Below are 16,061 nucleotides of genomic sequence, written 5' to 3'. Positions count from 1 at the left end.
CTGGATTTCACATTTCTGTCAAGTGCTACAGATTTTACAGAGCCACATGATGGAGTTGCACTTTGTAGATGGCTTCTCCATAACGACAATTGACAAGCAAATCAAGCTGCTTGACCTTGTCAGAATGGATGAATTTATATCCTACTTGGGAGAATTTGTTTAATTCACCTAAAAAACAAAGACCAAGGTTATAAACCTTCCCCTCTATATTCTTTATATGGCAGGTGTTACACTTTAGATTGGACTTCCAAGCATATACAAAGGGCATAGATGAATGAATGTTGCTATGTGTGCATGCATAAAGCATTAAATGTATTTTATATGCAACAAGGACCTACATTTAGTTTGGTATGACCCTAATCCCCTGCCCCCTGCATGGCAGAATGCGAGACTCGGCACTAGAAATCAATCAGGTATGCTGTATGCAGATGGGCTGACAAGGAAACTTTGATAATGGGAAAAGCTTACCAATTCTTAGATTTGGTGTTTGCATTAGTCCTTTTTTTTTTTTTTTCTTATATTTTCACCTGTTAATGCTGTGAGTAATGTCCTTTACTTTTGTGCCTGTTCTTTCTCCATGGTATCTATTTACAGTCAGGTCCATAAATATTGGGACATCAACACAATTCTAACATTTATGGCTCTATACACCACCACAATGGATTTGAAATGAAACGAACAAGATGTGGTTTAACTGCAGACTGTCAGCTTTAATTTGAGGGCATTTACATCCAAATCTGGTGAACGGTGTAGGAATTACAACAGTTTGCATATGTGCCTCCCACTTGTTAAGGGACCAAAAGTAATGAGACCGAATAATAATCATAAATCAAACTTTCACTTTTTAATACTTGGTTGCAAATCCTTTGCAGTCAATTACAGCCTGAAGTCTGGAATGCATAGACATCACCAGACGCTGGGTTTCATCCCTGGTGATGCTCTGCCAGGCCTCTACTGCAACTGTCTTCAGTTTATGCTTGTTCGTGGGGCATTTTCCCTTCAGTTTTGTCTTCAGCAAGTGAAATGCATGCTCAATCGGATTCAGGTCAGGTGATTGACTTGGCCATTGCATAACATTCCACTTCTTTCCCTTAAAAAACTCTTTGGTTGCTTTTGCAGTATGCTTTGGGTCATTGTCCATCTGCACTATGAAGCGGCGTCCAATGAGTTTTGAAGCATTTGGCTGAATATGAGCAGATAATATTGCCCGAAACACTTCAGAATTCATCCTGCTGCTTTTGTCAGCAGTCACATCATCAATAAATACAAGAGAACCAGTTCCATTGGCAGCCATATATGCCCACGCCATGACACTACCACCACCATGCTTCACTGATGAGGTGGTATGCTTAGGATCATGAGCAGTTCCTTTCCTTCTCCATACTCTTCTCTTCCCATCACTCTGGTACAAGTTGATCTTGGTCTCACCTGTCCATAGGATGTTGTTCCAGAACTGTGAAGGCTTTTTTACATGTCGTTTGGCAAACTCTAATCTGGCTTTCCTGTTTTTGAGGCTCACCAATGGTTTACATCTTGTGGTGAACCCTCTGTATTCACTCTGGTGAAGTCTTCTCTTGATTGTTGAGTTTGACACACATACACCTACCTCCTGGAGAGTGTTCTTGATCTGGCCAACTGAAGGGTGTTTTCTTCACCAGGGAAAGAATTCTTCAGTCATCCACCACAGTTGTTTTCCGTGGTCTTCCGGGTCTTTTGGGGTTGCTGAGCTCACCGGTGCATTCCTTCTTTTTAAGAATGTTCCAAACAGTTGTTTTGGCCACGCCTAATGTTTTTGCTTTCTCTCTGATGGGTTTGTTTTGTTTTTTTCAGCCTAATGATGGCTTGCTTCACTGATAGTGACAGCTCTTTGGATCTCATCTTGAGAGTTGACAGCAACAGATTCCAAATGCAAATGGCACACTTGAAATGAACTCTGGACCTTTTATCTGCTCGTTGTAATTGGGATAATGAGGGAATAACACACAGCTGGCCATGGAACAGCTGAGAAGCCAATTGTCCCATTACGTTTGGTCCCTTAACAAGTGGGAGGCACATATGCAAACTGTTGTAATTCCTACACCGTTCACCTGATTTGGATGTAAATACCCTTAAATTAAAGCTGACCGTCTGCAGTTAAAGCACATCTTGTTCGTTTCATTTCAACTCCATTGTGGTGGTGTATAGAGCCAAAAATGTTAAAATTGTGTCGATGTCCCAATATTTATGGACCTGACTGTAGATAGCCATGATTGCTACAGAGGCTGGATTTTAAAAATGTCTGCCTTTGTTTATTTCAGGCAGCACAGTGACACAGTGGTTAGCGCTTCCCCTGGCAGCTTTAAGGTAGTCAGTCCAAATCCCAACCACGGCACCACTTGCATGGAGTTTGCATGTTCTCCAGGTGCCTGTGTAGGTTTCCACTGGGTACTCCAGTTTCCTCCGACACCAAAAGACATGCTGGTAGGTTAATTGACTCCTGTCTAAAAAATAAAAAAAATGGTCCCTAGTATGCAAAGATATAAGTGTGAGTTAGTGACTTTTATATAGTAAGCTCTTTGAGGGCAGGAACCGATGGGAATGTACAATATACATTCACCGACCACTTTATTAGGTAGATCTGTTCAATTGCTTGGTTACACAAATTGCTAATCAGTCAATCACATGGCAGCAACTCAATGCATTTAGACTTGTAGATGTGGTGAAGACAACTTGCTGAAGTTCAAACCGAGCGTCAGAATGGGGAAGAAAGGGGATTTAAGTGACTTTGTGGCATAGTTGTTGTTGCCAGATAGTTTGGTTTGAGTATTTCAAAAACTGCTGCTGATCTACTGGGATATTTACACACAATTTTCTACTACTTTACAAGACTTTGGCTCAGTCGCATCTGGAGTACCAGTCCTTAGGAAGGATGTGCTGGAACTGGAGAGAGTCCAAAGAAGGGCAATAAAGCGAACTACAAACATTAAACTTATTCTCCCTGGAAAAGAGACGCTTGAGAGGAGATATAGTAGCTATATACAAATACCTCAATGGTGATCCCAGCATAGGAAGAAGCAAGGAAGCTTTAATTTCTCCTTCTGAAAATACGATCAGGTTGATTCAGCATCTTCCCTGCTTTGAGTAACTGACGGGAACAAGAATGCAGAGCATGAGTTCTGACTTCACTTTGACCTTTCTTTTTGCATACATATTCCAGGCCAGAGACTCAAACTTTGGAAAAAAGTGATAGCCAGAGGGCTAGTATATTCAGAATGATGTCTGGAATGGCAGCCTTAAAGTGGAAGAAAAGCCTAACTCCAAATACTCTTAAAAATATTCACTCCTTCCTGCACCTACCTATCCTGCATACCTGGTTTTAAAAAGATCTCTGTATTTGCCCATTTTTAATCTGGTCCGGTCATGTGATCCTGCAGCTTCGGCTTCCCTGTGCCAGAGAGCAGCTGCTGCAGGGAAGAGAAGGGAGTGACAACAACAGCTGGGGGTGATGGGAGCCTATGGGTGACAGCACAGCTCTGGGAGTTCACAGCTGCTGAGTGCTCCCTTACACAGGAGAGCTGAGGCTGCATGAACATGTGACCATACCGCTGCTGATTAAAAATAGGTAAGCACACATCTTTTTTTTTTTTTTTTTTTCTCCCCCTATACAGGCTATGCCTGGATAGGTAAGATGAAGGTGAAGAGATCAATTTTTTAAATTTAGACTAGGCTTTACCACCACTTTAATAATTCTCTGTACTGGGTCACTTCCCAATACCTTCTGCTTTTTTCCTGAAGCCCGCCATGGACACGTTAGAATTTCTTCCTCCTAATTGGAAATACTTGTACTATGGAGATATTTTCACCAGTAAGATGCGTCTATTTTTCTTTTTCATTAGTTTTTAACGAGGGTAAGTATGTTAGGTCCCCAGTGTATTGCCGCAGTTTGTGTTTGTTTGCTTACCAATGAATAAATAATATATCTTAGAACGCTTGCATAAAAGTTCCTAAAACAAACTGCTGCATTGATTTTGAAGTGGTTGTTATCAAACGGTATTTGTGTGAAAAGGCTGTGTGTGTAAGGCTAGGAGATCAATAGTTGATTTAATTTTTTTTTTTTTAATAAACATGTTTAATGCATTCGTGTTTTTTTTGCTTTTTTTTTCAGTTTGAAAAGAAACTCCGCGTTTACCCCTTTTTGTTTTCTACACTAATATTGATCCATAAATGTAAACTTGTTCTGTTCTTTGCTTTCAGTTGTTTGGTTTCCATCTCCCACTGTCCCCAATCTATAGTACACAGATTTCATACTTTAAGTGGGAATTTTAGTTGATGCATTGCGGTTTTCAATCCAGGAGCACACGTTGTTTGCTATGATGAACCTATCCACCTCTGTCCCTTGTCATGACACATTCTAGACATGACAGTTACCAGATCCAGCCATTTTTAGAGCAAGACCAGATACCTACATACCGATTACTGTTGTTTTTTTATTGTTTAGTTTCATGTACGTCAATGGTTACCTGATTAAAGACCATCTCTGCAAGGCGCAATAATGCTCCCGCTACACTGCAAGGGTTAAATGCTTGTGTAGGTCTAGGGGCTGTGAAAAGCAGTTTTATTTGCCCGGTCCACTGCAACCGGTCCTTTTCCCTATGCTCCAGCCACTGTTCCTTCTCATCCTCATGTCCCTTGCAGGGCTATGGGCTCAAAATTGAACTCCATGTCGGAGAACCTGTGATAAACAGAGAGAGTGTAGGAAAGAGGAGACTGTGGAGACCAGCTGAGGTTCGAACCATGTATGGCACGGGTGTCAAACTGGCGGCCCTCCAGTTATTGCCAAACTACAAGTCCCATGAGGCACTGAAAGATTGACAGTTACAAGCATGACTCCTAAAGACAGAGGCATGATGGGACTTGTAGTTTTGCAACAGCTGGAGGGCCACCAGTTTGACATCCCTGATCTATGGGCAGGCTGATTGTATCTACTCTGATTGTTGTACAACTTGGGTACAACCAGGCTGTCAGATTTTCACATGCGATTATTGCGAATGACTATAGCCACTAGCAATATTCACTGTGTACTCCCAGTAGGGATGGCTCTCCGCCCCCCCCCCCCCCCCCCGTTAGGAGAACACAATAGCTCCACGGGAGGGATCCCCCCATCAACACTGACTGTGTTTGGAAGAACGGGGAGCCGTCCCTGGTAGAAGAACACAATGATTATTGCTAGCAGCTATAGCCACTGGCAATAATTACATGTAAAAATCTGACATGCTGGTTGTACCCAAGTCATACAAAAATCTAATTGGGTGCAATCAGCTTGCCCATAGATGGCTCGAATCTCCCTGCTGAACCAGCTGATATTCGAACCATCTATGGCTGGTTTAAGGGGAGCATTTTTGTTTTCCCCAGAGATCCGCTTTAATGAATTGAAAACCACAAAAAGTAAAAAAACAAGTACAATATTTTTTGGAATGGGTCAATGGAACTCAAATGACTTGGTGGAACAAATTGAAACCATTGGAAAGCTGGAAATGAGCCCAGCTGAGTTCATGGGAGAAAACACAGATGCCCCAGGAAGAGCAGTTTTGAGATGAAGACAATCCGCACATAAGGGAGTTGGATGCCTCTAGACCACTGGTGAGGAAAACAAGTGACATCCAGGTACAGGAAAAAGTGGCCCAGTTGAACTTGAGAGCAGATGAGGTCGGGGGGGGGGGGGAGGCTGTGGAACTAGAGATGCCTATGAGAGTTGGAAAGCTCTATTTAACAATTGTCATTTGACCACTTGATTTATAGAGGGTGGATACATTCCAGTAAGAGGCTTTGTATTGCTCACCAATGGTGGATGGTGTGGAAAGATAACACAAAAATTTGCTTTCTGGGTACATCAGTATTTCCAATCTTTGGAATTTTTATTGGGACTTTTGGAGCATTTAATGTTATTTATATATTTTGTGTATTTTGAGTGCTACGCTTATCTGATATATTGTATGCTGTTTGAATTTTTTGGCAACAAATTGTGTAAGCTTCCACTGGTGAATTAAGGGGTCCAAGCATGAGTGTGCTTGAAGTTTTTTAGTTGATGTTTAGCAGTGAGGGTAGGATGTGGCGAAAGGGCCTCTTTTATTCTTGAAGTCCTGTGGATAAGCCTTTAATTAAACTAATTTGGCCCCTTACTGAGTTTTTTCCTGCAAAGTTCAATCTTTTATTTTGTTCGAGTTCAGCATAATGACAGTCCCGTGTACTTTGTACAGTGATTCTAAGATCCTGTTGATATAAGCATGCCACTGATAAAACGTATAATTGTGTTCAATAAAAGTTTTTTTTTTTTTTTTTTCTTTAGTTTTGTTTTAAATAGGTTTTCCTGGTGCAATAAAGTTAATATAATATAATATTGCTTGGTCTTTTATGTGTTCAACTTGTTCTGTTGCTTATGAAAAGACATGCTTTGTTCATGATTGTTCATACAATTGTGCCCACAATCTTTGTCTTCTCCAACCTTAGGGAGTACATTTTCTTTTACTTTGCAAAAATAAAAACTAAAGGGCAACAACCCCCATTAGCCGCCCTTGTTAATGGAAGCTCTGCTAGCTAATCCCAGGAAAGGCTTCTTGGCTGCCAGAGGCTTCTTGGATTAAAGAATGTTCAAGCCATGTTGAAGTGGAATTCTAACAGAGAATTTAGCTGGATGCCTATTCTTCTGTACTTGTCGTGTGATTTTGTATTACAATAGACTCTCTCCCTTAAAACAATATTCCTGCTTGTACTTTGGCAAGCTTAAATAACTGTTAAGCAGACTCTTTAAATATGGTTTGCAGAAAGGGTATTTTCTTTTTCTTTTTATTCATGCAGCAAACCGCTTAAAGAGGAACCGATCTCTGGAATATGTGCCAAAAAAAAAATTAGGCAGAGGGCAAAAGACTAGTTAACAGTAGGGGTGAGCTTAGGCATGTCTGGATCCTAATCTGAACCCTTTAGAATAAGCGTTCCAGCTGTCATTGTACTGGACCAATCAAGCTTCCAAGGCATTCCTTGCTCTGCAGCCTCATCTGTACACGCTCCTTGTATGTGTGCAGCTGCGGGGCAGGAATGCCCGAGCCACAGATGTTTGGCTTAGTACAAGTGGTATGTTCCTGGTGGACTTGCTCAGGTGGGTTCAGGCTAGGATCCAAACATGAACAAGCTCATCCCTGTGGTGTCCCTGCAGTTGATCTTTTTCCCGTTCACTAACTTACTGTGTCTTTTTTCTGCACTGTCTTTGTGTGGAGGCAGCCATGTTGGTAGAGGCAGGGTTTGCTTCCTCCTGTCAGAACTCCTATTCTCTATCACATCCCCAAAAACCCTCTACTGGATTCAGAGATGGTTACTGGTCTACTATCTGTGGGCATCAGCAGAAATCGAGATTCATCAGACGAAGCAACATTTTTTCAATCTTCAATGGTATACGCTTGGTAAGCCTGTGCCCACTCTTGGCTTGCAGGAGTGAAACCTGATGTTGTCTTCTGCTGTTGCAACCCATCCTGCTTGGAATTTGACATGTACATTCTGAGATGCATTTTGGCTCATGTCAGTTGTAGGGTTTTTTCAGAGCTACCATAGCCTTTTCAGCTCAAACCAGTCTGGTCATTTTCTAACTCCTCTCGATAAACAAGGTGTTTCCCTCCCGAGACCTGCCGCTTTCTGGACCTGCTTTGTTTTCTTTATCATTCCAAGTAAACTCTTAGGACTGTTGTGTGTTAAAATACCGGGAAATCCGCAGATACAGAAATACTCAAAGCAGCCCGTATGCTACAAACCATCACAAAACCTATATTGTACAGCTGTTACTTTTCTGAAATCTTTATTTTCTGTTTAGGTGGTACCATGGGCATCTTTCCGGACGAGAGGCTGAGAAGCTACTTTTAGAAAAAGGAAAGCCTGGAAGTTTCTTGGTGAGAGAAAGTCAGAGCAAACCGGGGGATTTTGTTTTGTCTGTCCTAACAAGTGAAGAGAAGCTGGAAAATGGAGAGCGGAAAACTCGTGTCACTCATGTCATGATTCGATTCCAGGTATTCAACAGTAGATGAACCTTCCAATTTTACCCACTTAGAGGCAAGGCTTGGCAAAATCGAGAACTTTTTTGTCCATGCTGTGCTGTTACTAAAGTGTACTTGGGTGTGTTGGGGTGGTGAACAGGGCTGTGTTTGGAGGTCCCCTTGATATAAAGGCAAGTAGGAGATTTGGCACACTCCGAGACAGAGTAAGGAGGTAGATGTGGCATACAATAGTATGTATAAGCACATAATCAATGGTGATAAAATTAGGGAAAAAAAAATCATGAACAATATACTGTAATAAATGTACAAATAAAATGTCCTTCATGTCCTATAGGTAATTCTGATGCACCGTGAAGTGGAGTCAGCCGTCCAATAACGAGCTAGAGAGGCCCTGTGGAAGATCAGGAAGAAAGAGGCGGCACCATGTAAGTGCAGTATGAAGGATTTTTAATGAATAAAAAGTGTAGTAATACAGACCACTCACAAAGCATAAGTATTTTTTGCGCTTGTATATTAATAAGCATCCGCTGTAGTGAAGGAGTGTGAAGCCTCTGGATGGATGGTTGTCACCGGCATCTGGTGGTGGTGCTGGTGGCTCCAGAACGTCCTAGTTCCGGGATTCCCTCAGTTGAGACGTCTCTTTGGTCACGTGATGATAGGGGCTGGCTCGCGTTCGGAGCATGCGTGCACCTCATCAGGCCCTAATGATACCATCTTGATGTGGGGCATTTGTACTCTCAGCGAGGGGAGGAGTAAGGCAACTTCTCCTACAGCAGTGTTTCTCAACTCCAGTCCTCATGGACCCCCAACAGGTCATGTTTTCAGGATTTCCCTCAGATGAAACAGCTTTGGTAATTACTAAGGCAGTGAAACTGATCAAATCACCTGTGCAAAATAATGGAAATCCTGAAAACATGACCTGTTGGGGGTCCATGAGGACTGGAGTTGAGAAACACTGTCCTACAGGAAGACACAGCTTGAGGAGTAAATGACCCATAGCAAGAGGACTATAAGTAAGCTCAGGAGTGGACAAATGGGGGATAATAAAAGTGATAAATTTTAGTTTGTTTAGTTTTCTTACTTAGTTTTATTACATTTGATCACGGTTTTTGTCCCCTAATTGTCCACTCCTGCGCTTACTGATAGCCCTCTTGCTGTGGGTCATTTACTCCTCAAGCTGTCTGCTTGTAGGAGGAGTTCCCTTACGCCTTCCCTACAAATGTACAAATGCCCCACATCAAGATGGCGTCCTTATGGCCTGATGAGGGAGCATGCATGCTCCGAACGTGCGCCAACCCCTGCCATTACATGACCAGAAGTGACGCCTCAACTGAGGGAATCCCAGAACTAGGAGGACGTGCTGGAAGCCACCTGTACCACCGTCAGATGCCGGTGACCACCATCTATCCAGAGGCTTCACACTCCTTCACTACAGTGGATGCTTATTAATTTACAAGCGCAAACCTACTTATGCTTTGTGAGTGGCCTGTATTACTACACTTTTTATAAAGCTTTCATACTGCACATAGGGCACCACCTCTTTCTTCGTCACCTTGATATAGGCATTTTTTCCACCTTTAAAACCAAATGTATTTGTCATATACTTATCAATTAGACACCAATTACAGTTGGAATTCTAAAGCTTGGGTGTTATTTATTTTGAGATTTGAGATGTTTACAGTGGGAAAGAGGTAGGTACAGACTACCTCTTCTTATGCCTGTTCCACCTTCTTCCTTCAATGGAAGGTATGTATACAGATGAAAAAGACGACTATCCAGGACATATGCAGCTCTGCTAACTTACACTATATTGCCAAAAGTATTGGGATGCCTGCCCTTACACGCACATGAACATTAATGGCATCCAAGTCTTAGTCCGTAGGGTTCAATATTGAGTTGGCCCACCCTTTACAGCTATAACAGTTTCAACTCTTCTGGGAAGGCTGTCCACAAGGTTTAGGAGTGTGTCTATGGGAATGTTGGACCATTCTTCCAGTAGCGCATTTGTGAGGTCAGGCACTGATGTCAGACGAGAAGGCCTGGCTCGCAGTTTCTGCTCTAATTAATCCCAAAGGTATTCTGTCGGGTTGAGATCAGGACTCTGTGCAGGCCAGTCAAGTTCCTCCACCCCAAACTCACTCACCCATGTCTTTATGGACCTTGCTTTCTGCACTGGTACGCAGTCATGTGGGAACAGGAAGGGGCCATCCCCAAACTGTTCCCACAAAGTTGGGAGCATGAAATTGTTCAAAATGTCTTGGTATGCTGACGCCTTAAGAGTTCCCTTCACTGGAACTAAGGGGCCAGGCCCAACCCCTGAAAAACAACCCCACATCATAATCCCCCCTCCACCAAACTTTACACTTGACACAATGCAGTCAGAAAAGTACCCAGACACTTCCATCAGATTTCCAGACAGAAGCGTGATTGGTCACTCCAGCGTACACGTCTCCACTGCTTTAGAGTCCAGTGGTGGTGTGCTTTACACCACTGCATCCGACTCTTTGCTTGGCACTTGGCGATGTAAGGCTTGGATGCAGCTGTTCAGCCATGGAAACCCATTCCATGAAGCGCTCTATGCACTGTTGTGCTAATCTGAAGGCCACATGAAGTTTGGAGGTCTTTAGCCATTGACTCTGCAAACAGTTGGTGACTTGTGTGCACGTCAGCGTGCGCTGACCCCGCTCTGTTTATGTGGCCTACCACTTCATGGCTGAGTTGCTGTTGTTCCAAGTTGCTTTCATTTTGTTTTAATACTACTAACAATTGATTGTGGAATATTTAGAAGCAGGGAAATTTCATAGATGGATTTATTGCACAGGTGGTAACCTATCACAGTACCATGCTTGAATTCACTGAGCTCCTGAGAGCGACCCATTCTTTCATAAATGTTTGTAGAAGCAGTCTGCATGCCTAGGTGCTTGATTTTATACACCTGTGGCCATGGAGCTGATTGGAACACCTGAATGCGATGATTTGGAGGGGTGTCCCAATACTTTTGACAATCTAGTGTATGTGATGGAGTGTGCATTTTGTTAATCCTCCTGTATTTTAGATATTTATTGGAATGAGACAGTTAAGGTTTAGATATTGTCATACATATCGCATTTCTGTTAAACATTTTAGGTGACTGCAATTCTGGCTGAATTATTAGTTCTTTCTTTCATGCTCTCAAAAATGTAAAATGTCATGTTTTTAGAGTATTCCAACACATACTACCACCAGTCTGAAGTTGAGTTTTCTAACTCTAAACCTGATACAAAATAGCCAACGCATGCTTCTTTTTTTTTCATGGTTTTGATTGGAATGTTGAACAGTCAAACTAAAAGTTGTTTGGGCACCTTTACTACTCCAGTCTAAATTTGTATGTTGACGTTTATTAGTAGCAGAGTGCTGTTCACTGGTAGCCCTCCATGTTAGCAGAAGGTCTAAAGGTACAGATGCCATTTAATGGCTTACTGAGATCTATAAAAGCAGAGTTTTAAAGCACATTAAGAAAGCTTACTTGTTTGAAAAGTTTTGCTTTTTCAGTTTGTTGAATAAAAGTTTCTGTATTTGACTGAGTTACTCAGACTGACCCAGAGACCCCCCCCCCCCCACCCCCCAAATGACATATTTTATGGGAATAGTGATTAGCTATACTGAATATAATAAAACAAATCTTTCAGTAGTTGAATTATGCTCACACTTCTGATTTTCTTCAAATATTAATTGTTGTTTTCAGCTAATAAATATTTATGAAGTGTTGAACCTTTTATATAATCCTTTGTTGACCATTATTGATCCCTTGTTTTTCCAGCCGGATGGTAAATATGATGTGGGAGGGGGAGAACGCTTTGATACACTGACCGATCTGTTGGAGCACTACAAGAAAAACCCAATGGTGGAAAGGTCAGGAGCTGTGGTGCATCTGAAGCAGGTAAACAACTCCTAATTATTTTTTGTAGTCAATCTAAACTAATACATTTTGTTTTCAATAGCAGCCACCTGGAATATGATTGATTAGTTTGGGTACACAGACACACATCCTACATCACATCCAATAATATAATGAACAAATGTTTATTGTTGTATTTTAGTTTTCTAGTGGCATTTACATGCAACCTGTAAATCTCCTGAAGAAGCCAGAAATTTGGCGAAACTTGCCGAGTTGGAATTGTTGCATTGTGAACTTCAAGCCATATGACGTATCATGTTGGTTTTATATTTTTCAAAACTACTAATGTGATGTTGTTTTTTTTCTATGTTAATATGGAATAAAGCTTTGTATTGAATTTAGTACATACTAAGTGTCAAATTTGTTGAGCACCTAAGAAATTCCTTTTCTCCTCATATAATGCTGGATATACAGTCCAAACATACCATACAGTTAGGTGATCTAATCGTTGTAATCATGTTTTTTGTGTACTTGTCCACACCAGCTAAGGTTTTGTATTAAACCGGATCTATGATGTCATGTTGTAACATGAAGGCTCATCGTAACCAGTTGCCCTTGTTTGACTCTGATCAAATCTTTTGTTAAGTCATTTATACCCTGTGCTTGTTTTCAGCCATTCAATGCAACGCGAATCAATGCAGCCAACATAGATACTCGAGTTCGAGAACTGAACAAAATGGCTGACAACACAGAGAAGGCTAAGCAAGGATTCTGGGAGGAGTTTGAGGTATTCTTTTAATGACCTAAACCCAAACGTATGCCTTATGTAAAAGTCAAGACTCTGGTTTTGTAAAATGTGATAATCCCAAATCTGTATATACAATAAGATGAATGAATTTCTTCCCTGAAATCTTTGTACTGCTCTCCTGATCTGCCATTTGGAATGAATAATTTAAACTAGAATAAAAACTGTTCTAGCTATGAGATGTCAGAGAGCTATAAATATACAGTGAAAAGTGCCAGAGTACCTGACATGTAGAAGAGAATAGCTGGAATGAATGCACAGAAGGTTGTTAAATTGGAGGTGCTATATATGTTATTTGGGTCAGATGGCAGTTTATGGTGGCCAAGGTAGCAGGTGAACCCTGCATATTGTTTCTTGTAATAACTGTGCATATAGGTCTATGTTTCTGCTGTGCCTATTGATTTTGCCTATGCCTTTTAATTCAGATGCTGCAGCAGCAAGAATGTAAACTACTATATCCTAGAAAGGAAGGACAGAGGCCAGAGAACAAGTGCAAAAACAGATACAAGAACATTTTGCCTTGTAAGTATGGAGATGTCCTCCTGGTACAAAAACAAAACAATTTAGATTGTACACCCCTAGTGGGTTAGGGACTGATGTGAATGTACAATATATATGTAAAGTGCTGCGTAAATTGACATCGCTATATAAGTACCTGAAATAAATAAAGATTTAAATTAGGGAAGAAAAGCACATAAGAAGTCTGCTCATGTTAGAGTGGAAGTTCATTCAAACACTGACGATACATAAATCTGCTACCACTCCATTCTAAGGCTATTCTGTATACCCTATGAATGGGCTATTCTGTATCCCCTATGAATGGAAAGATCTGTATACTTACCTATTCTAGGGGTACTCTGGTCCGGTCACATGATCAGTCCCTAGAGCTGGCTTCCATGTAGAGGAGGGACAGCTAGCAACGGATGCCGCATAGTAAGCCAATGGGTGAAGTCATCGCGCAGGCTCTGTAGCTGTTGTCAGCGATCTCTCCTCTTCACTGAAGCTGGCGCTTGGACCCGATCTTGTGACCAGACCATCCTCAGCATAGGTTGGTATACAGATCTTTACAGGGTGGATAGGATAGGCTTAGAATGGTGGTGAGAGTAGATTTGAGTATAGTTATTGTTTGAACGTTCATATCAAGTCCTAATTTACCAACGTATTTATCCAGAAATCGCTTTTGAAAGCTTGGACAGCTGCTGTGGAGTAGTGAAACATGCTCGATCACCTGTGTTATGTGTAACAGGTTCCTTTTGAGACTATAACCAGATCAGTGGCTTAGAGTGATGCAAAGCAAAAGCAATTTTTACTTTGTCATACTGCCATGGCTGAGTAATTCATATTTTGGTGAAAGAACAGTGTTTTTGTTGAGATCTTTGAATCTATAGCAGAAAGTTTTATGTAGTATGTTTTTATAAGAGAAGTATGGACATACAAAAAACATTTATTCTCAACTTGGGGGATGCAGCATTGATCCGATGCTGCATCTGTCCCCCGCCTGCAGTGAGAACTGAGCGTTTAAACACAGCTGATCGCTCAGTTCTTCTCCTTTGCTCTGAACAGAGAGTGATGACTGTCAGTCTCCGGCTCTCTGCTCTGCCCCTCCAGTTCTCCCTGGAGTGCTGGGCTGTGGAGGGGGTGGCTCAGGCTGAGCCAGGTGCCAGTCCAGGCTTCTGGGTGAATCCTGACCATGTGAACAGGCTTAGTGATGTCAGCCGATAGCGGATTTAAGTCTGCTGTTGGCTGAAAATGGATCGCAAGAGTGCAGAACAAACTGCACTCCTGTGACCAACAGCAGAAGTACAGCCAAAGTAGCTTTGGCCATACATCTCCTTTTTAAGTTAGTGTTTTTTTTGTGTCAAATGGAAAGGGGCCGTCCCCACCACATTCTCCAGAACCCACTGTTGTCATCATCACTGTTGTGAATCTAGACAGATATAAAAGCTCATCCCGTAGTCCAGGTATACATTCATACTTCTAATATAATTATCCTAAATGTATCTTCATATTGACTTCCCATATTCCCCCTGCAGACCAGAAAAATACATTGAAAGTGGGAGGTTCTATATGGGGCATCAGTTGGACTCTATTACATTGCACAATGCTATCAGTCCAACATGGATCAGTGTTTGGAGATGTAGAGATTCATTTCATCTGCATACTTTGGCATTTGGCTGGGGTTCTGCTTTAGGTACAGATGTGTACATTTTCATTTGGAATGCCTTCAGCAGTTCCTTGTAGTGTTTTGCTAAGTAAACGTGTCACAGGATGTCACAAAGTGACCCTGTAGCTCTATAGCTACCTTCATCAGCAACTGAAAGACCCATAAAAATATCCACTTTCCAAGTATGAAGCAGATATGCCCATTCCATGTTATACAGCCCAGTCTAACAATACAGTGCTTGGTGACTGGGAATCCTGTTGCTAGGTCTGAGCACTATCACATTGGGGGAATGCCTAGCTATATGCAAAGAACGACTTTCAGAAGTCAACTTTGCACCTTTGAGATGCAGTGGGGATTGGGGTGGTGGACTGAGCTTTAGTACTGGTTGACACTGGAAGTTGTCTTCTTTGCTTTTATTTGTGTGACAAGTGACAGGCTTACTTTAAATGGAAGCTTACATTTGTGTTCTCAAACAAAAATTAAGCAGTGGCTTTTTTTTTTAATCGTTTGTGCATAGTTGACACTACGAGGGTGACTTTGAGAGACATGGATGAGAGCATTCCAGGGTCAGATTACATCAATGCAAACTACATCAAGGTAATGTGCGTGAAATGTTGAAAACTGTTAATGATCAATTAAAGAAAAGAGGAACTAAGCTGTTGGTGTAGCAGGAAGGAGCACAATTGGTATGTAGATGTCAGGTTCTGAAAATACGAAACCTTTATTACTCAGGGATTTCCGTGTATCAACTTAATCTGAAATCAGTAGCTGTGGGTTGTCAATAGCAATTTATGGGATTCTCTATGAGGCAGACCATGCTGCTTTGGGTTGTCTCCGTTCTATTAGCAGGGAAAAACTGAATATTAGATGAATGAAATCAAGCCTGCTACATCCCTTGTAATGGGAGTCTCTTGTTAAGATATGGCCATTTTAGCACATGTATTGATTGAAGAATATCCCCATTGTTTCATCCCCCAATTGGCAATTTTTTTAGATTTTAAATTGGGTATTCTTCTTTTCTTTTTTTTTTTTTTACATAAAAAGTTACATAACAAGAAAAAATATATTCAGCAAGGCGAAAGGTTACATGAAAGCCATTACATCATTAAAGTGTTACTAAACCCAGGACCCTGTATTCACTATACAAAGAAAAACAAACAGAGGGTTCACATAGCCTGGTGGAAGTCCAGGGTTCCA

General features: G+C 41.5%; 1 protein-coding gene across 2 annotated transcripts in view; it reads left to right on the top strand.

The window, feature by feature from the left end:
* Positions 1–16,061, top strand: part of LOC149469926 (tyrosine-protein phosphatase non-receptor type 11-like) — a 190,551-nt gene that overhangs the window by 147,849 nt on the left and 26,641 nt on the right. For both annotated transcript variants that reach the window (XM_089668388.1, XM_089668389.1), the window contains exons 4-8: positions 7,838–8,030; positions 11,818–11,937; positions 12,569–12,682; positions 13,126–13,222; positions 15,382–15,461. In XM_089668388.1, coding sequence (XP_089524514.1) covers positions 7,838–8,030; positions 11,818–11,937; positions 12,569–12,682; positions 13,126–13,222; positions 15,382–15,461 — 604 coding nt within the window. The remainder of the gene's footprint in view (positions 1–7,837; positions 8,031–11,817; positions 11,938–12,568; positions 12,683–13,125; positions 13,223–15,381; positions 15,462–16,061) is intronic.

The sequence above is a fragment of the Staurois parvus genome, unplaced genomic scaffold (assembly GCF_062004578.1).
Source record: "Staurois parvus isolate SC_StPar_1 unplaced genomic scaffold, SC_StPar_1.0 ptg000057l, whole genome shotgun sequence".
NCBI lineage: Eukaryota > Metazoa > Chordata > Amphibia > Anura > Ranidae > Staurois > Staurois parvus.
The sequence above is the reverse complement of the archived record's forward strand: the minus strand, read 5'-3'. Positions and strand labels throughout refer to the sequence as shown.